General features: G+C 32.2%; 4 protein-coding genes across 9 annotated transcripts; 2 read left to right on the forward strand and 2 right to left on the reverse strand.

Moving 5' to 3' along the window:
• The first annotated feature begins 1,674 nt into the window (after window positions 1-1,674).
• Window positions 1,675-7,480, forward strand: LOC114400128 (peptidyl-prolyl cis-trans isomerase CYP63). 5 transcript variants are annotated; one of them, XM_028362418.1, is made up of 14 exons: window positions 1,675-1,791; window positions 2,272-2,459; window positions 2,569-2,623; window positions 3,179-3,267; window positions 3,564-3,588; window positions 3,699-3,737; window positions 3,886-4,003; window positions 4,351-4,511; window positions 4,625-4,958; window positions 5,050-5,171; window positions 5,338-5,572; window positions 5,711-5,998; window positions 6,086-6,166; window positions 6,811-7,480. In XM_028362418.1, the coding sequence occupies exons 2-14, from the start codon at window positions 2,382-2,384 to the stop codon at window positions 7,178-7,180; spliced, it is 1,995 nt and encodes a 664-aa protein (XP_028218219.1). In that variant the 5' UTR covers window positions 1,675-1,791; window positions 2,272-2,381; the 3' UTR covers window positions 7,181-7,480. The 5 variants fall into 5 exon arrangements, with proteins under 5 accessions (XP_028218219.1, XP_028218223.1, XP_028218222.1 ...); XM_028362422.1 differs by having other exon boundaries at window positions 5,338-5,500; XM_028362421.1 differs by having other exon boundaries at window positions 5,353-5,572.
• Window positions 7,481-13,847: 6,367 nt separating this feature from the next.
• LOC114398134 (beta-carotene isomerase D27, chloroplastic-like) lies at window positions 13,848-16,825 on the reverse strand. The gene is made up of 4 exons (XM_028360290.1): window positions 16,475-16,825; window positions 16,249-16,388; window positions 14,864-14,956; window positions 13,848-14,671 (listed from the first exon to the last, which is right to left on the reverse strand). Exons 1-3 carry the CDS (start codon window positions 16,692-16,694, stop codon window positions 14,942-14,944), a joined length of 375 nt encoding a protein of 124 aa, XP_028216091.1. The 5' UTR covers window positions 16,695-16,825; the 3' UTR covers window positions 13,848-14,671; window positions 14,864-14,941.
• An 870-nt stretch (window positions 16,826-17,695) lies between these two features.
• On the reverse strand, window positions 17,696-19,227 carry LOC114400195 (histone H2A variant 1-like). Its single transcript, XM_028362526.1, has 2 exons — window positions 18,955-19,227; window positions 17,696-18,207 (listed from the first exon to the last, which is right to left on the reverse strand). The coding sequence occupies exons 1-2, from the start codon at window positions 19,066-19,068 to the stop codon at window positions 17,911-17,913; spliced, it is 411 nt and encodes a 136-aa protein (XP_028218327.1). The 5' UTR covers window positions 19,069-19,227; the 3' UTR covers window positions 17,696-17,910.
• Window positions 19,228-19,355: 128 nt separating this feature from the next.
• Window positions 19,356-20,330, forward strand: LOC114400194. Of its 2 annotated transcripts, XM_028362525.1 has the most exons (3): window positions 19,357-19,760; window positions 19,837-19,953; window positions 20,053-20,330. In XM_028362525.1, the coding sequence occupies exons 1-3, from the start codon at window positions 19,407-19,409 to the stop codon at window positions 20,128-20,130; spliced, it is 549 nt and encodes a 182-aa protein (XP_028218326.1). In that variant the 5' UTR covers window positions 19,357-19,406; the 3' UTR covers window positions 20,131-20,330. The 2 variants fall into 2 exon arrangements, with proteins under 2 accessions (XP_028218325.1, XP_028218326.1); XM_028362524.1 differs by having other exon boundaries at window positions 19,356-19,760; window positions 19,837-20,330.
• The last annotated feature ends 191 nt before the right edge of the window (window positions 20,331-20,521 follow it).

Below are 20,521 nucleotides of genomic sequence, written 5' to 3' on the forward strand. Positions count from 1 at the left end.
GTGAGAATAATTGAAATACTTAGATATACCTTTAAGTCATGTCCAAGCCCAAAACAGACTTTCCTCCATCAATTTAGCACCATCAAACGTACCATCTCTAAAGATACAAGTATTTCTAAGACTCCAAATGCTCAACACAATAGCACACCATAACAGCTGCCACGAACCTATCATTCGATCTTCTAGACTCGTGTAACATATGTTAAATTCCTCTAAGTCTACCAATCCTACGGTCCCCAAGGGATATGATCTTACGGTGCATGGAGGGTACAAGTGATATGGTTGAGTCATCATGAGAAGCTTCTAAATTTCTTTCCCTGTAATCTTTTTCCTTTCTCTATATATACTCTTTGTATTTTGATAAATGTAAGTAATGAATTATGAGTTTCTCATTCTCTGAAATTCTTTTCTCTGTTGAGCTACTAGTTTCTTAAGAACACATAATGTTGATTAAAATGTGCCTCAACAGTCCATGGAGATGCTATTAAAATACCCACCTTAGAATACCATTGACCCCATATAAGGGAAGAACACGGGCATTGAAAGAGTAAGTGGCTAATGGACTGTTCAACCAGAGAACAGAAAGGACACTTGTACTCGTCATCTGTGATAAGTATACCTCTCTTCCTCAAGTTATCACGTGTAGCAACCCTGTTCAGTGCAATCCTCCAGATGAAAAACTTGATTTTGGGAGGCACCTTCAATTTCCATATGACTGAAAAGAACGTGGAATGTTGCAATGGATACTGCAGGTCCAATATAACACGATAAGCAGAACTTACCGAAAAAATGACAGAGCTATCAGCAGTCCACACCCATTGGTCCTCTTGGTTCTGTTTCAGACTCACATTACAAAATCTGTTGAAAATCTCTTACCATTTGAGTTTCCCTTTGCCACCAGTGTCCCTCCTCCACCAGAAGCTCCATGACCAATTGTTATTCTCCCAAGATCCCAGATTTGCCACCACCTCCTTTTGTTGCTGTTAAACAAGAAAAAATCTCTCACCCCCATTCCATTCATCCATCCAAAACAAAGTATTTTCCCCATTTCCTAAATCTCATTTTATGTTGTTATCAAACAATTTCTCCTAACAGTTACCTATGACGTGAGAGTATACACATTCTACCAATTAATTGTCAAGTCATTAAACTCTATTGTAAATTCTGTGTGTGTGTCTATATATATATATATATATAAATTTCGTGTAACAGTGTTAGTTTTGAGGGATTTGGTTATAAAAAAAATTAAAATTTAAAGATTATTACATTAAAAAAAATTGCAAGGATTTAATTAAAATCTTGAGGAAACTATAAGGAATAGATTGATTAACATAATTAAAGTGTTTTTACTTAATCAAAGTTAATTATAAATTTTACAAAACATAAGGAGAATCCTACCAACAAATTATACTGAGGAAACTCCCGACTAAAAACTTGGAAATATAGCATTCCCATGGAGGTGCATTCCCAAGTTTTTAATTAGTTGGCATTGTAATTAACTCAATGGCACATAGGGCATCGATGATCGACCTGCGTGGAGGAGAACACGTCGATCTAGAAATATCAATTTATATATATTTTTATATAAATTGATTTTTTGTTTTGTTTTACTTCACCAAAAAAAAGTAACGTAGGCATGGTTAATTGGGCCGACATGGATAGCCCAAATGTTGTTCGACATAGCCCAAGAAGAATGCGCTTCCTCTGACATTGTCCCAAGCTGAGGAAGAACATTTCATCGTTATACTCAGTGATACCGAGCCGTCACCTCCATTCATTCATGCCTTCATGGTGAGTTCTTCTCTCTCTTTCTCTAACTTCTTTCTCTGTCTCATCTAAGTTATCACAGTTAGAATCGGTGTAAAATTTCGTAACCCTCAAAATTTGTTTGAGTATCTCCCTCTTCGGTCATTTCATTCATAATTCTTCCACTTCTAGTTGGATGGTTACTTCCTCCTCTCTGGATGCAAAATGCCGTTTCCAACGAATATTTTGATATTGGTTTTTGAAAAATTGCACTTCCAGGAACTTGAGTCGAGTTACGCGTTGAATGTATACTTAGGGTTTGGGGTTTTGTTACATTGCATTGCATGTGATGTGGGTAAACTGATATTGGGAAGCTTAAGTTCCGTGTTTTATAATGTGGTGGTTTTGATGGATATGCAGTTTTGACGATTGTAAACTGGTTTTTGGGACAATAGCTTCTCACTTCAAACTTGTTCTGAACATAACACTTGTGGAAGATATTGATGATTCAGTTTGTTTAAATAGGGGGACACTGGCATGGAATGCTCTTTATGACTCGCTCTTGGAACGTTGCTGTTGATTCTTGATTGTTTTCTATCTCAACTTTACGTCTGAAGTGTCTTTTGAGCAAGGTGATGGGTCTGGAAAAGAATCCTCTTGTGTTTTTCGATGTCTCAATTGATGGGGACCCTGTGGAAAGAATTGTTATTCAGGTAATAAGAAAATCAGGAATTTGCTTGTTTAGTTTTCTGTCTGAAGGATATTTGAAGTTTGCCTGAGCATCATAGGTTTGGTATGAATGAACTCTTTTGAATTGTGCAGCTTTTTGCCAGTATAGTTCCTAGGACAGCAGAGAATTTTCGGGCACTCTGTACAGGTATCTTTAAATTGTTCAAATTACTGTCCTTTACCATGTTTTTTTTTCATTTTTTGTAATAGTTTGGTTGTTATAGTCCCTTTGTTAGTTAACTGACATGAAGCACACAGTCCTAATTTGTATGAAACGATGTTATTGTATAGGGTAATATTTGATTAAGATAAAAAACGAAACATAAGCTCTATACTTGTTTTAGTATTTATTTTAAGCTTTATCTGCAGAAAGCTTGGGGTAAAAGAACCAAAGCTATATCAAAATATTTCTGCATAATATCTTCACAGAACTTGTCCTTGTCGCTTTTTTGTCAACTTGTCTAGTTGAATATGAGACTAGTCATTTGAAATTCACCTAAATCAGTACATGTTACTTGCAGTTGATACGAATATATGCAAGCCTACAAATGTTAAATGACTTACATTCTATAAATAATGCTAAACTTTTTGCTTCAAAACCTATTAGAATATGACTCTAGAATGATGGTATGTCTTGCATGGTAATTGGTTCTTTAAACATCACACTCTACTTTAACTGTAAATGTGTGCTTTTTATTTGTAGGTGAGAAGGGCATTGGAGAATTGACGGGGAAACCTTTGCATTATAAAGGAACAAGCTTTCATCGTATAATTAGAGGTTTTATGGCTCAAGTAAGTTGCTCTTCATGGTTACTCTATTCATGAGGTGTTAAATAACTATGTAGGAGAAGATTTTGATCTTGCATGTGAGTGCTATTATGTCTAAGTGGACAGTTAGCCAGTTGCACACTTGAAATAGTAAACTCTGTTTGTAAAGTTTTTGTTGAAGTGAAGTGAGGATACCAACCGAATGTTTTGGAGTTTGCCATTTCTTTTTTCCTTATTTCTGACAAACTTATTGAGTGATTTATAAAGTTCATTTGTTTCAATATGATAATTCACCAACTTTTGGTCTTGTGTCCTGACAGGGTGGTGATTTTTCAAGGGGTAATGGTATGTTTTTTTTGTTTCTGTTGTTTACCCAATATGATTTGTAGTTCCCTTTTTGACTGTTCTATCCTTTTACAAAGACTTGTAAGGAACAACCTTTGACTGCTTTACAGGCACAGGTGGAGAAAGTATATATGGAGGGAAATTTGTAGGTATGTTTACCTATTATGAATAGGGTTTTATTTATTCTACGTATAAGAAAAAAAAAAAGTATCAGTAATGCTTAGTTGCTTATACATAGTTACTTTTTTTTTGTTGATTAATCATTTGACTATACATGCAAGTTCTCCTTCCTTGCAGATGAAAATTTCAAACTAACACATGATGGACCTGGTGTTCTTTCTATGGCTAATAGTGGTCCTAACACAAATGGATCTCAGTTCTTTATTACATTCAAGCGCCAACCTCATCTTGACGGGTATACAATCTTTGAATGTTTTAGTTCAACTTGTTTGATGTGCTTTAATCATATTGCACACCATTCTGGATTGCAATCTGCATTTTTTGTTCTTGTTGATGGTCCCAAAATTTTACTGTTTTGTTTTTCAGTTTTTTTGGCTGCTGTTGCTTATGCATTTCTTGTTCTTGTTCATGGCCCCCACAATTTTATTAATGTTATTTTTCAGTTTCTTTTTATTGCTGTTGTTTTTGCAAGCTTGTTTCTACATTTTCATTAGCTCAAAAAGTTCAAGTTTGTAATGTCCATAATATTTGCTTTGAAGTGGTGGTAGGTTTTTTATTGTAGTCTTTCACATGATGATGCAGGAAACATGTTGTTTTTGGAAAAGTTGTCAACGGAATGGACATTTTGAAGAAAATTGAACCAGTGGGAACATCTGATGGGAAACCTACCCAACCAGTTAAAATTATTGATTGTGGTGAAGTCTCTGAAACAAAAATTCAGCATACTGCCGACAAGGAGAAAGGTACTTGTGATAGGGGAATAGATATTGATGAAAATATTATTATATTATAATCTTTGTTTCAGTCTACTGCTAAATGTAATTGCTTGTAATATGTGAACTACTTCTCATTTTAGGGAAAAGGAGAAAATCAGGAAAATCCCTATCTTCTGATGATGGTTCTGACAAAAAATCAAGGGGAAAAAGGAAAAAATCTTCCAAAGACACGAGGAAGAGAAGAAGGAGATACTCTACATCTGATAGCGATAGTGATAGCTACTCCTCAGATTCTGAGTCAGATTCAGATTCTGAATCGGATTCATCAGTTTCTGATTCTAGTTACTCTAGTGATGGGAAACACCAGAAGAGGAGAAGTAAGCGCAAGCATGGGAAGAAGAGGAAAATTGGACGAAAACAGAGAAAGAGAAGCCAGCACAGTAGAAGTAGAAGAGCAAGACGCAAGTCTAGGCGGTCTGATTATAGCCTACCTTTAGCATTCCCCTTATTTCTTATAGTAGCACTCCTCCAGTAGGTTTTAATTGAATTATTCTCCTTTTTTCAGGAGTTCTGAGGATTCAAGTGATACAGATAGTGCTAGTGGCAGCAGTTCTGGCGATGAGAAAACTGATCGTCATGCCTCAGGTCGTAAAACACTTGCTGACAATGAAGCCCGAAGAAATCTAGGTATGCTATTTATAGAATTCTTGTGATATGTTCCACGCCCTCTCATATCTCCCTTTTACTCTACAAATACTCTAATGTGTGTTTTTTTTTTTTGGGGGGGGGGGGGGGGGGGGGAGATATGGGGATATGGGGATATTTATGAATATTGATATCTCTAAGCTAATAGTTGCTCATGCTACAGACACAGGAAAACAATCTTCTAGCCCTCCTCAGCAAAGGCAAACTATTCCTGAACAAAAAATGGATCCCAAGGTTAGAAGAATTGTGGACAAGCAATCACATGAAGAAGGTGAATTGTCTCCAGAGAATGGTGCATTTGTGAATAACAGGCATGATACTGAAGCTGAATTTAGTAAACCTGCTAAGCAACATGCTAATTCAGATGATTTAAATCACAATAGGTTTTGCCTCTTGCTTTCTTAGCACCTAATTATTATTCATCTCATGTAAATTTTGCTTCAATTTAAATGTCAACTCCATCCTGGGATTTGAACACATCTCCAGTTGTGCTAAGTTTGTGTGACATCTTATTTAACCAGAGGTGCAAGTCCTCGAAGAAGTCCTACCAGGGATTCTAGGGAGCTAAACCAAGGACATGCTTCATTGTTGGCTAGTCCTGGCCAAAAAGTTTCTGAACCTGCTGCCCCCAAACATGGTCAGGGCTTTTCAAAAAGCCCTTCACCAAATGGCATGCCTAAGCGTATCAAAAAAGGACGTGGCTTTACTGAGCGTTATGCCTTTGCACGCAGATATCGTACTCCTTCTCCAGAGCGGTCTCCTCGTACATATCGTTATGGTGATAGAAATATAAGAAGGAACTTTGATAGGTATGTTTAATTATCTACAGCACTTTGTGAAACTGTATTGTTTAAAAAATGTTGGATTGTTCTGACTTGTTATATGTTTGGTTGAAGAAACACAAGCTACAGAAGTTATTCTGGGCGCTCTCCACCACGACGTTTTCGAAGCCCGCCAGGTGGCAGGAATCGTCCAAGGTTCTTCCTCCCTCTAGTGTGTTTGAATCTGTTATGTAGTTAGACCTTTGATACTTCCCCTTCCATGCATAAATTGAGCATTTTCTTAATTATATATAGCTGGATATTTGCTTTTGTTTATTCACATGCTGTGACATGATAAATATTTCACATGTAAAATAATTTTCGTCTGAATTTAAATTGCAGTTTTTTGTGTGCTTTTAGTTACCTTTGCCATTTTTTTTTCCATGTATGCTTTTAGTTACCTTTGTCGTTGTTGTGTTATTTTGTAATTATGTTCTAATACAATTAAGGGCCCATTTGTTAAAGTTTCTTTTTTTTTAAATAAAAAGTGATTCTTTATAATGCAGTTTTTTTAGAGCTTTTTTTCGTAAGATACCCTTTTTAATTTATGAGAAGAACATTATAATATACATTTTTTTGTGGAAAAAACTTACATAATTACTATGAAATGTTTTAAGATTTCTTTTAATTAATATAACACATTTCTTACAAAAGAAAAGATTCAAGCAAATGAGTCCTTAATTATGCATATTGATGCCAAATCATGTCACGTTGTGTTTGTTTCTCAGAGAATTTTAGTACAGAAAAATGAAAAAGCAAAATGAACCCAAGAGCTTAATCTCTTATCCTTGTATTTTTAGATACCAAAGCAGAAGAAGTCGGAGTAGGAGCAACTCGCGCAGTCCTGTGCGTGGCCATTTCAGCGACCGTGACCGCAGCCGGAGTCCAAGACGTAGTCCTAGTCCAGAAGACAGGCGTCCTCCCATTAGTGACCAATTAAAATCCCGACTTGGTCCAAGAAGTGATGAACGATTGCCAGACAGGGGGAGGTCAAAGTCCAAATCTAGGAGCAATGGCTCTTCTTGCTCCAGATCCCCAGATGCTACACCACCAAAACGTTATGATAAAAGGACTTCCGTGTCTCGCAGCAGGTCTAGATCGAGCTCTCCATCTGGACAAAGGGGTTTAGTTTCTTATGGAGATGCTAGTCCTGATTCTGGGTCAGGGTAAGGTATTATGCTCAGCAGAAGCTTAAATTGCTAATACATTCTATTACAAGTCTCAATAGGAGTTATTCCATAGTCAAGTTCTAATATTATCCTGAATTCTGTCGGTTCAGTATTGTGCATTAGCTTAAAAAGGAGCATTCTATCATGTTAGTTCAAGAAATTTATCGGAGCCAAAACTTGAATGATGCGTCGTAAATTGGATCTGGCGTTTGTATTCATAAGAAATATTTGTTAACAGTAATTTTGTTCTTTGAATTGCATCATTCCTTTTCAAAATAAAGAAGAAAAAAATATCTTTTAAGAAATGGATCATATAAATTGATTACCTGCCAAGTATATGCTAGTTTACACGAGTAACAGATTATTGAAATCTGTCAGTAATGGTTCAACAAAGTTTTAGTCTCTAGAAAGAGTACTCAGGGAAAGGAGGTGACGTGATATAGGAAGGATAGACCCTTAGATCTCACCTTATCAACTTTCTATTGCTTGTATGCTTCCTTCTGAGTCAGAAGGAGACTACTATTGTGTGTCAGGAGAAAATCCCTTTGACTTGCAATGCTAATCTGTTCGAGGGAATATGTTTTGATCGAGATCCAAGATGCAAGCGATATATACCTGCAAGTGAATTTAAGAATCATTCCCAACTTATTTTTCAAGTCAAGTTTTAAAATTTATAATTTGGTTTTCCCACATTCTCAACTTAATTATTGCTTAAACTTTTTTTTATCTCTAAATATTCCCTTAAATTTTAGGCTAAAGTAAAAACATTAAAATTCATGATTTTAACTGTTATTTTCCGTAAAAAAAAATCTGTAATTTTAGGCTTTTCAGTAGTTGTTATGACATTCCACAATTTTTGTAATTTAGTATTCTAAACTGCATCATTTTGATTTTTAGTTTAACATATTTTATCTTGTTATTATATTTTCTTATAAATACTAATGAAAATGTTCAACTAAACAAGATTTTAGTTTAATTTATGGTATCAAAAGTTATCTATAAGCTACCAACTAAAAAATAATATACGAGTGAGTGGTCATATTAAATTTGTTGTTTGCTTTTCTTTATAAATATCACTTCTAAGCTTCATTCATGCTACCATTCATCGTATGGTTACGTGTTCTATTTTAAACTACCACTTAAACTAATCCTTTTAATTATGACTGTTGTTAATCCAACATTATCGAAAAAAACCCAAAATCTAAAAAAAAAATACATTTTCCAATGTTTCTTTCGCTTTTATTGACTGCATGGATTACTCCATGATTGCTATTTTCATCATGACCAACAACAAATTGGAGGCAATATACTGTTATTGTATTATTAGATAGTATTCTCTATGCACTGCAAGCAGATACCCCCACTTTGCAAGCTCCATGCCACGTGTCTAATTTCTCAGACTGGATTGCTCAATAGACTATGAATATGCTAATTACATCACTCTGATGCAAGAAATTGATATCCACTATCCAAGCCAGGTGGATATCACCATGCTGTTACTAGTCAATTATATTTTACTTCCTATTCCAACGTCCCCCAAAATCAAAGTCACTCTCGTTTAACTTGAGTGTGGCAGTGGATATAGATGAGGTATCTAAGTTATAAGTCAAGAGGTCAAGTCTTGATGAAAACATTTCCAGGGGAAGGGTGTGTCCCTCCCTTGCTTAGTTACCAGAATTTTATACTGAAATTGTCATCATGAATTACTAGTTTAGCCACTTCATGCCTTAACTAACAATATTTTTTATCTAAAAAAACTAACAATATCTTTTATTTTTTATTTTTTGATTAAAAGATGTAAATAACTGTCATGGTCGATGAGTTATATATTATAATAACAGTCTGATTTAGAGGTAGTTTTTAAAATTAATTAAACAACAAAATCATCTAAGAAATATGTACAAGATAATTATTGTTATAATAGTTATAAATAAATTTCCAACTCTGATTTAGAGGTAGTTTTTAAAATTAATTAAAGAACAAAATCATCTAAGAAATATGTACAAGATCATTATTGTTATAATAGTTATAAATATATTTCCAAGTACGTATGTTTATTCTTAAGAATAAGAATCTGTAGTCTATTTTTGCTTCATTAACTTCTTTATATCAAACATGCATATCATATTTTATTGTTTATATTTTTTTATTTTTAAATATTGTTAATGCCACAAATTTTTTATACTTTTAAATTAAAGTTCACAAATTTAAACCTTAACACAATGTTTTTCATAATTTATTCCTTAATTCATAAAATCTTATTTCTTCACTTTGTTTGTACACATGACTAGCATAGGACAAACTTCTACATCCACTCACTTATATACTTGAAAAGAAAAGAAGGAGTATATAACTGCAAATTAAGTTTTTTTATTATAGCCCACCTTATATTAACTCTCTTATTCTCAATTATTTAATATAAATTTATTTTCTTAAAAAAAAAAAAGCTGCAAACTGAGCAAAGAGGAGGACTATATCACCCAACTTACAATGCATCTACAAAGCTGTGATCCAACATACACAACTGTATTACAAACAAATTTCAAAACATACAAGAAAAGTCATTTACAACCTTACAAAAGACACAACAAGGTTGTCCTTACTTTGTATTTCTATATCTTATAGACAAAAGGCAGTAAATTTACCATTGAAGATTCCTTGTGGTCCTACACACTACTTTACTACATCAAGTTACTAAATGTATAACAAGAACATAGACATTCACAAGATTACATCACAGAACAACTTTCTCCAGTGATAAATCAGATTTTCATCACCTTTTTACATGTGTAGTTATAGACCTATCACATGCATCTATGATATAAATTGTTGGCAGAAAATCACCATTTCCAACTAGTTATATTAGACTAGTGACTCGGGAGTGTTTTAAAAAAAAAAAGAACTTAAAATAGATAAAAATGGAACGTGAGTCATTATATATATATATATATATATATATATATATAACATACCAAAGCATGAAATGATTGGATTTTATGCTAATATTGGATTGAATTTTATGTTGTCGAATACAATCTAAAAATATATGTTATTGTTATTATTTAAAATTATATTTTTCTTTTTATGAAAAATTATATTTTTTTATAGAAGTTTATAAACATGTCCTTTGCTGAGATGGAAGTTAGGGTGAGTTGAATTAAACAAAACCCAGGTCCCTACGCACGCACAGTTTGTTGGCATGCTCTACTTGCATAGGATTGTGTTTGTATTTATGGGTGCAGGGAGCAAGGATTGTCTTGTTGTTTATATCTACTTTTTATTGTTGTTATGCCATAAAATTATAAATTTTTAAATTTGTACTTATATTATTTGCATTTAGTATTATTTAATATATATATATATATATATATATATATATATTAAATATAATTGCATTACAATTACAATTGAGTAAAAGGATTAAATTATATTTTTAATTGAACAAATATTATCTTCAAATATATTTAAGCTTATAGAAATTTATCATGATTTATTATTTCTACAAGTATTAACAACTATGTAATATAAGAAATGTAAAACATATTATATATATATATATATATATATATATATATATATATATATATATATATATATATATATATATATATATTTGAATTGAAATTTATTAAACTCATGTGTTATAAATATTTAAAAAATAAAATTATTCTCAGTTGATAATTTATTGTAAATAATTCATTGAAAATGACATGTTTAAGTATTATGTGTATTTTTTTAAATTAAGCATATTAAAAATTTTCATCAAATTATTATTATAAAATAAAATATATTGAATATTATAGTTTATTGAAGTAACTTATCAAATATTTCCTTATAAATTATATATTTCATATTTATTAGTATTTAAATAAGAAAAAAAATAGAAATATATAAAATAATTAACTTAACTTTAAGATCATTAATGTTATTAGTATAGTTTTATAGTATAAAGTCATAAAAATGGTTCTAGGAAAAAAAATCATGAGAATGGTGTAAATAAACTTCACACTTATATAATTTTTTACTCACACAGTCAACATGAAGTAAAGAGAAAGAAAACATGATCAAAACATTTATTTTTTATAATCAAGTCTATTTTTCTTATATGAAAAATATGAATTCAAAAATAATCTAAAAATAATAAATATGAATATACAATATTGTATAATTATTAAAATTTGTCGATTTATTTAATTTATTATTGATATAACATTAATATGTAGTAATTTTCAAATGCATTTATTATGAAAATTAAAATTTGTTTTAAATTTGTTGAAATAATGTATTTTTATTAAAAATATATAATTTTTAATTATTTTAAAATAATATTTTTCATGATTTTAAAGATATTAATTTTAATTATGTGATATTATTAAAATTTTGAATTGATTAATTGTATCGTATCATAAATTGAATCCTCTAATTAAAATCATATATCATTAGAGCAATACCAATGAAAAAAAACGAGGATGAACACTATGATGGAGTAGGTATATTATATTTTATTTTAGTAGTTGTGTCTATTTCTATTTAATAAAAATAGTAAAGTAAAAGATATTCAATCATAATTATCTTTTATAAAAAAAAAATTGTATACCTCGTAGCAAGTCTAGAGGAATTATTCCTTATTGGAGTTCTGATGTTGATCCTGAATTCAGTCAATTAAGTAGTGTGAGAACGAGCATTCTATCATGTTAGTCTTAGTTCAAGAAATTTTTGTGTGGCGTTGTAATTTTTTGGATTTGGCCTTTGTATTTATAATAAATTGAATGATGACTTGTAATTTGGATTTGGCCGCTTGTGTTTATAATAAATATTTGTTTAACAATAATTTTTTTCTTTGAATTTCATCCTTCCTTCTTAAAATAAAGAAAAAGGAAATACTTTTCAATTATTTTTAACTATCAATTTTCATGTTTCTTTTATAAAGCAATATTCATATATATGAATTAATCATATAAGTAATTCAAAATACTACCTCTGTTTTTTCCTTATAATAAACCGGAGGTGATAGAGTAAAAATATTTTCCTTTTTAGTTTCTTAACCAGTATGTGTGAATAACATTAGTTAATATTTGTTTTTTATTTTTTTATAATCTTTTCTTGTAATGGAAAAGTATAAGTAAATAAGATTTTAGTTTAATTTATGGTATGAAAAGTTATGTATAAACTACCAACTAAAAAATAAATATATTAGTGAGTGATCATGATAAATTTGTTTAATTTTCTTTACAAAAATTTCCTTGCTTCATTAACTTTCATATATAAAAAATGCATCTCATATTGTATTTATTAGAAACTAGTTCATAAAGTCTTATCTCTTTAATTTAATCTTATATATAGCTAGTAGAAAGACAAGCATTGTTTTTTATTGTTTGGGATAAGACATGAAATAGAAGACGGAGAAAAGGAGGGGGAGGTTGAATAGAAAATAAGAGAAGTTATAGGTAAAACAGACGATACATCAAAATGAGGTATTATATTTATTATTGTAGTTTCTAGTTGAAGATTACGAGTAACTAAGCTTGAGCGGAGGAAAGGGGGTCTCGCAGGGGCCATAACCTCCTACAAGTCCTAAAAAATATATATATAATAAATTCTTTCAAGTAAAGGTCATGTGAAAGGACTATCAAGCGGATGAATGATCTCTTTGAAGGCTTATAAGTATTCATTATCTAAGTATATCCAGTATGCTCTTGAACCATACCCAAGACATTAAGCAGTTTAGGATAACTTTGATGTAAGATATCTACAAACTAAAGAGATAATTCACTAATTGATATTAATATTCGACGTTCTAATATACAAGTAGTCAAACATGTTTTCAAAATTTTAGAGAATGAGAGAGGGATTTTGAAAATCATAATTAAATAAAAATTAAATGATTTTTCAAATAAGGGTATAAATTAAAAGAGATTCTTCCAAATAAAGGTTAATTAACAAAACTTGCAAGCTCCTAGCTATGAGTCATACATGTTCTCAGAAATTCCTAGAGAATGAGATGAAGAAGAGACTGGAGAGTGATTTCGAAAAACATAGTTAAAGTAAAGTTAAACAATTTTTCAAATAAGGGTATAATTAAAATAACCACTTAATTAAAAAATTAAAATAAGCTCAATTTTAAAATTAATTAAAGTGAAAAAAAAAAATCTAAACCCAATTAAGCCTAGTATGCCCAATCTCATGTACACGAGCTCATGCCTACTACTTGATTGATTGAAAGCTTTAAAAATATATATATATATAAAAAGACCTGAAAATGGGCAAAACCAAATAATGTGGGGGGACTAAAGCATTTTGAAATACTCTACACAATACAGTAATCATTGATTTACACCACTCGTATCCTTCACAAGAGCTCCAACCTTCTAGGATTATTATTAATAACAAATTTTTTCTTTACCATAAATATTTTCTGCTAAGGGCAATTTTATTCAAATATTTAATATAATTATATATTTAAGACTTGAATTCGAAATTCTTAATAATAACAGTATGCAATTATTATTATTATTATTATTATTATTATTATTATTATTATTATAATAATAATTAAATATTTTTTCTTTCAATTTATATTTGATTTAAATTAAAAAATATTTTTGCAACACAAAAAAATTTTGCTCTAATATTAGATGGTAGCTAGGGAAAGGACAAAAGAAAAACTGAACAGGCTGCTGGCCACGTCTGGTTTTATATAATTGAAAACGTAAAAGAAAGAACTTTCATAGAAAAATGATGGAAATCCAGTTGCAAATGATTGGTTCGAAGTGCGTTGGAGCACTTGGTTGTTTTCTTAATGAGAGAAACTATGGCTGATGAATCTGAGCTTTGGCAGCATACACAATGTGGGAGACACATTCTTGTTCCATCCATGCCTACCACAAATCTTGAGCTAAACCACTTCTTCCCAAAATAGGAAACTATTCAATTTTCTTTACAAATCAGAAATAGATAAACTGATGAGGTCATTACACACTATAGAAATTTCGCCTTAAACTAATTAGTACATACTATAGAAATTTCTAATGATCACTATCAGTTTGAATAAATTGTTGAACCCAGTCTAAGGGGAAAGGTGTAATTCCCACTTTGAAAAACAATTGAACGTTATAGCAGGTTGCCAATTTGTGTGAGTTTTCTAGTCAGAATCCAATCTTCATTTTGGAGAAGGGAAGGGGGAGTTATTCATTTAGGTAGTTGTCCCTAACAATTCATATTTATAATTAAGAGTTTAATTTTCATTATTAGTAATATTCAGTATGAAGTTTTTTATACTATAAACCAAGTAGAAATTACTATAAATATGACTTTTAAAATAATTTTTACAAAAGCCAAATAATAATTGTAGTGGTTGGTACGTAGAATGATGTTCTTTTTTCTTCAACAAAATAAATGGTGTTCTCTGTTAGAACCCATATATCCTTCTATCTTCCATACTCTCTGCATTAACTAGTGAGGCAGTCCGTTCCATGCTTTTTATATGCCTTGCCTGCATATTATATGAGAATACAGTGTTAATTAGTTTCATTCCACTTCCTGGAATAAGCTATATTATTTAGTTTTGTCAGTTTTAAAAATTCTTATATCATCATGACACTTGGCAGACCAAAATAAAAGCAACTAGGCTTCATTATAACATGGTCATAAATAAATGTGATCAATCTTGCATAGAAATAATTACATAGTTTATAACAAGGTTGCTTCAGTGCTGTATCATCAATTGATGCTGGAGGCTCCTGTCCAAATATCATCTCACAACTCATGTCATCAAAATCTGCAAATCAAAAGATAAATAAAACAATCAGATTGTACACATCAATTAGTAGTATCAATTTTTTTTCTAAAATCATATTTTTAATATAATTTTTTTTAAAAAAAACTTATTACAAAATTGATGGGTACTGTAAATTTCAATTTTAGTACTTTATTTTTTTTTATCCTTAAAAATTAAAAACATGTTCAAAGATTTATAATAATTTATATATTTTGTTCAATTAATTAAATTAGACTCTCTTGCCAGTCTTACCGGCTTGCGGAAGGGATAGTTAACCGGTTTTATTTCCAAAAAAAAAAAATCACACTCTATACAGAACTTTTTATGATAAAAAAAATGAAGAACAATACGAGTTTTCTCATCCTTTATATCTTAAAAGTGTACGTACAGAGATAATATACTAAATTTAACCGAAAAAAAATAAGTACTTTTTTTCTTATTTTGGAGCTACCATTTTTTTTACACTCATTTTCCAATACTTCCTTTATACATTTTTCTATTTCTCTCTTTTCTTTCGATTAAATTTAAAGATCCCCTCATAGGCTTTTTAATCAAGTTTCTACTTGAGAAATAAGTGTGGAAAAAAAATCACAGCCTCTTTACTTTGAACTCCCTCGTGAGTCCACGAATGTTGATTCTTTTAGCTTACAACGCAGAATAACATCCAACAATGCAAAACTATAAGTAATGACTAATGTCTCAAATGTTGACCGAAAAAAAAAAAAAAAAAAACTACAATTTCAATTGTTTACCTCGGAAGGCCCGACTAACCAAGCAAAGAACAAAGTGGTGAAAACGGCAAAATATTCCCTTGAGAGTTTAGATGGTGGTAGCAGTGTGAAAAAAAGAGCAACTTTTACCGAGCAAATTAAGGAAATTTTTTATTGTATCTTTTGTAACTTAATTATGGGAATTTCTATATTTGTTTGATGATCCTATTTTTTGCTTTTTTTTATTGCATTTAAAAGCTTAGATGAGTTGAATCTCTAATTCTCATATTGAAAATAAGAATTGAACTCAGGGCATATGAATTCATTCCTTATCATCATATGAACCTTTATTGGCTAATCATTAATTTTTCTAGTTACTGTAATTAGGAGGATAATTTTAACAAATCATGGTTATTAATCTCGAAAACATAAAGGTACAATTAAGATGCAATCACAATTTTCCTCGTTAGAAAAAAAAATAGAATTGAGAAGTCGTGGTCAAGACAAGACAGAAAGCACAAGAAGTCAAAACATTCAAATCAAAATTCTAATACCATGACTAATAATGAGTAATGAACTCACCAATGAAAGTATTGGCTTTGGGAATGCTTTGTGAAGAGCTTGAATGATAACCTCTTGCTGCTGAATAGGGTCAAATTTCTGTTTAGCCACAGTAGCTGCCTCAACCAAGCTCTCAAACCCACTCTTATTGTTACCGAGTCCTGCAAATTAAGGAATCAAAACTATAACAAGTTTTCTCCTTGGAAATAAACAACAACAAAAAGTGACAAAAAGGGTTATTATGAACCTGTGGCTTCTTGAACGCTTTTTGAAAGATGATGTATTGCTAAACGATTAAACAAGTTATCTTTGTAGGCATTAGTTTTTCTTGTTTCTCCTGTGATGTTTGTCTGAGGGCGTTCTGAGCATTGCAGCCACAAAGGATGTTCTGGTTTACGTTTGATGGTGTTCCAGTGAGTTGAACATAGTGCTGAGCTCTTGTTCAGCCTAAAACAATTTGCATCCATTTGTGAACATTGTTATGAGTTTCAAGTGAGAGACAAATAGGGAATGGTGGTTGTTTTAAAGGGAAGAAGTGAGAGAGGGACATATAAGAGAACAAAGAGTGTGTGAGTAGCATGTTCACACACTGTTCGTTCTCTAGATTCCGGTCTTAGCAGTTGCTTAGGGTATTAAATTCTTTCTTCTGTCGGCTTCGGGTTATATAATATATACATATACATTTAATACATCCTCTTATATTAAATTTGTTGATACTGCTTAAGAATCACACTTATCCAATGTCTACAAAAAGAAAGATAAACACAAAAGTTCCCCGCGATAAATTAAGTAAAATTTTAATATAGGTAAAAAAATTGATAATTTTAATATTAATTTTTAAAAAATAAGAGATAAACTAAACTTGTTTACTTTTAAAATTGAAGAAACTTTTAAATTGATGCAGAATTAATTCCAGGTGAAAGGAGATGCAGACCAATCCTTAGAGGTTGTAGATAACAACAATTTTAGTATATAACTTTTTTGTGACCATTGACCCTTAAGTTTGTAGATCTATTCCCACTCTTATTGGCTCTTTAAGTTTGTAGATCTATTGAGCTTGGAGAAATACAGGCGCCACTGTTAATGGTGTGGTAACTAGTGTTAAAGTTATGCAAACTTAGGAATGGGAATAGATCTACAAACTTAAGGGTCTATGAAAATGTTCATGTTTTGAAAAATTATGCAAAGCTCTAAAATTAAAAAAAAAAAATCCATTGAGCATTTTCTTGAAGTGTTCAGCCAAAATTAGGGACCAAACCATAAACAGGCTTACACTTGGTGACCAAAACATGGCACTGAAACCTCTTATAATATAAGAAAACTTATTCACCATTCGGCATGACTTGGTGCGAAGAACATTCGTACTTTGATATTCCCAGTTCACTAAATATAAGAGTTATCATTTTGTAAAAATCAATTAAAATAAAACAAGCCAATATCAGTGAGCTAAATGGCCAGTAAAAACAACTAAATCAAGCACCAAAGCTAAAACAAAGAACTCTTAAAATCCAGCAGCATTACAATCCCAGGTGTATCACAACAGGCAAGTTAAAAGCCAATAGAATGACCATTTACACAATAACATTAACATCTGTTCATAAACAGTAAAGAAGGCCTACTACACTAACTACTACATAAACATAAAGGAACACATAATAGGAGAAACAAAGAGGCATTTGATTTTCATTCTTTGGCAGCTTTGTTGATCAAGGACTTGTGAATGTGAGGGATAACACCACCACCAGCAATGGTCCCTTTGATGAGGGTGTCAAGCTCTTCGTCTCCCCTGATAGCGAGTTGCAAGTGCCTTGGTGTGATCCTCTTCACCTTCAGATCTTTGCTAGCATTCCCCGCCAGCTCCAGCACCTCAGCAGTCAGATATTCCAGAATGGAGGCCAAGTACACAGCAGCAGTCGCCCCCACACGTCCATTTGCTTGCACCCTTTGCTTCAACTGCCTATGGATACGACCCACAGGAAACTACATCCAACAAAACAAAAGCAAATCTATGCATCAAAGAATTTCAACAAAAGTACTAGAGTTGGCATAGTAGTGAAAAGGTTTAAACAGTTTAACGTGTGTTTGGATTACCATTTCAAAGGCAACAAACGTTCATTTGCACTTTTTTCCAAAGAGCAAAATGGAGAAGCAACAACACTCAGTGAATTGGGAAAAAGTGAGTTATGCTCGATGGAACTGTAAACCAAGCACACCCTTACCTAAGATCTCAGCCTTATACACCAACAGTACAAAAACATCTTGATTGTTCCAAAAAGCTTAATATCATTCGAGTCAAGTCAGGCATGTATAGGGCAAAATTCTTTCAAATCCTATTTTGTCATTCACAAGACTCAGGTTTGAGACTCTCCTGTCACTTAAACTAACAGACCTCGGTAAAAAATTATTTCTTTTAATTTTCTTCACGAAATTGACAAAAAAAAAAACAGTAATTTACATCTTCAGGTACAATTACGAGCAATTTACCATCACCGGTAGATAATTCATAATGAAAACATCAAAAGTTTATTGCTTTATGGTTAGATTAGAACCAGACATCAGTAACCATACTTCTAATACCATTACAGGAACACAAATTACATTCAGTTCATAACAAGGGGCATGAAACCTAGTCAAATTTCGTTCAATTCACGATGCTTTCGGTTGAAAACTAGGGCAATTCACAACGAAGAACACAAAATCTGAGAAAAAAAAGGGAAGATGGATTACCTGGATCCCAGCACGGGATGAACGAGAGACAGGCCTTTTCTTATCCTTGTCTTTGTCCTTGTTCGCTGCCGTGGTTTTTCCGGCCACAAGCCCCTTCCCTCCTTTTCCCGCCATCGACACAGAGAAAGAGCAAGAAAAAAAAAAAAAAAACCTAGAAAGCAAAAGCGAAAGAGGCAAAGGAAGGAGGAGGGAATAGTGAGTGGATATGGATGTGAATAAATGACAGTGATATCTTAAATTTTCCCAATCACAACGCGCGCGCGGTCACTCTTGTGTGCGTGGGAATTTGCATTTCAAATAAATTTCACCTCTTTTTTTAAGGTCACCGGCCCAGTAAGGCCCATTAAACGACACGGGCCCAAACGTAGGATAAGATTTCACTGGCTGAACCTGAACTATGAAGTGCTGCAGATTTGTGCGTTAGGGAAAAAAATAAATAAAAAATAGATATCATGGCAGCGAGTGGGGGTTGCAGCAGCAGCTTCTTAACATTGTCTTGTGCAGGTGCGGCGCAAAATCAACACGCGTCACACCCTAGAACGTTTTTTGGAGTTCCTCACAAGAATCAGAGAAAGAGGAAAACACCGCATAGGTTAGTTGTGGTTGCGGTGACTCAAGGCTCTGCTGAATCAAGCAAGTCCGACGAAAAAATCCCTTCGTGGGCCAAACCGGACTCCGATGAACCACCGCCATGGGTCCGGGATGAGCCCAACAACAAAAACAGCAACAATTCGCAACAAGAAGAAGAATTTGAGATCCCCTTCTATGCTTATTTGCTTGCCTCTGCCATCACTGCAATTGCCGCTGTAACTAACCAACATCTTATCTTATTGCTAATAATTGCTTCCTTACTTGTCACTTATATATCTTTTGCTTCCACAGATAGGTTCCATTTTCGAATATGTGAACCAAAGGCCGGTCTTCGGAGTATTAAGCTCCGACAGCGTGTTTTATGCTCCCTTGCTTGGTTTCTTTGTCTTCACCGGCATTCCCTCCTCGGTAATTATTGAGAAGTTCAAAGTGAAGTTAATGAAATCAATTCAGCATTTTCGAACTAGTTATAGTAGCTTGTTGATTATGTCTTAATGTTTAATTCAGGCTTTTCTGTGGTTCAAGTCTGTTCAAGCTGCTAACAAGGAAGCGGAGGAACAAGACAAGAAGGATGGTTATTTATAGGTTGCGAGTGCACTTCTGTGTTGAACACTCTTTCTTTGTTGTGTTGATGTAAGTTATTATATATGAGGAATGCTGAAGCACCATGCCATTGCGTGATCAAGTGCAAATGGTTTGTGCTGTTATCAAGTAAATCATATGAAAATGCTTGACTTCCTCCCCCCTCTATCATTACAATTCGCACCAAGGGTTACTTTCATATCTACCTAAGAACAACATGGTACGTGGATATTGAAAAAAATTCTCCTTGGATGTTTTTTTTTTTTTTTTTCTGAAATTTCTATTTAGATAATAATATTCACACTATTTTTATGATTTTTTATAGAATCAAACTAGAAGGAACAGAAAAAAAGTATTTCAACATATACCCTATTTTCTTTTTTGTTTTCCCAAC

This window comes from Glycine soja, chromosome 19 (genome assembly GCF_004193775.1).
Source record: "Glycine soja cultivar W05 chromosome 19, ASM419377v2, whole genome shotgun sequence".
NCBI lineage: Eukaryota > Viridiplantae > Streptophyta > Magnoliopsida > Fabales > Fabaceae > Glycine > Glycine soja.

Excerpts from the sequence above, each read along its gene's own strand:
- LOC114400128 (XM_028362418.1), top strand. The coding sequence starts at position 2,382 with ATGGGTCTGGAAAAGAATCCTCTTGTGTTTTTCGATGTCTCAATTGAT. Across the intron at positions 3,268-3,563 it reads TTAGAGGTTTTATGGCTCAA|GGTGGTGATTTTTCAAGGGG; the intron begins GTAAGTTGCTCT and ends GTGTCCTGACAG. Across the intron at positions 5,172-5,337 it reads TGAAGCCCGAAGAAATCTAG|TTGCTCATGCTACAGACACA; the intron begins GTATGCTATTTA and ends CTAAGCTAATAG.
- LOC114398134 (XM_028360290.1), bottom strand. The coding sequence starts at position 16,694 with ATGGATGCAAATTGTTTTAGGCTGAACAAGAGCTCAGCACTATGTTCA. Across the intron at positions 16,389-16,474 it reads AAGCGTTCAAGAAGCCACAG|GACTCGGTAACAATAAGAGT; the intron begins GTTCATAATAAC and ends CTTAATTTGCAG.
- LOC114400195 (XM_028362526.1), bottom strand. The coding sequence starts at position 19,068 with ATGGCGGGAAAAGGAGGGAAGGGGCTTGTGGCCGGAAAAACCACGGCA. Across the intron at positions 18,208-18,954 it reads CATCCCGTGCTGGGATCCAG|TTTCCTGTGGGTCGTATCCA; the intron begins GTAATCCATCTT and ends TGTTGGATGTAG.
- LOC114400194 (XM_028362524.1), top strand. The coding sequence starts at position 19,407 with ATGGCAGCGAGTGGGGGTTGCAGCAGCAGCTTCTTAACATTGTCTTGT. Across the intron at positions 19,761-19,836 it reads CCATCACTGCAATTGCCGCT|ATAGGTTCCATTTTCGAATA; the intron begins GTAACTAACCAA and ends TTGCTTCCACAG.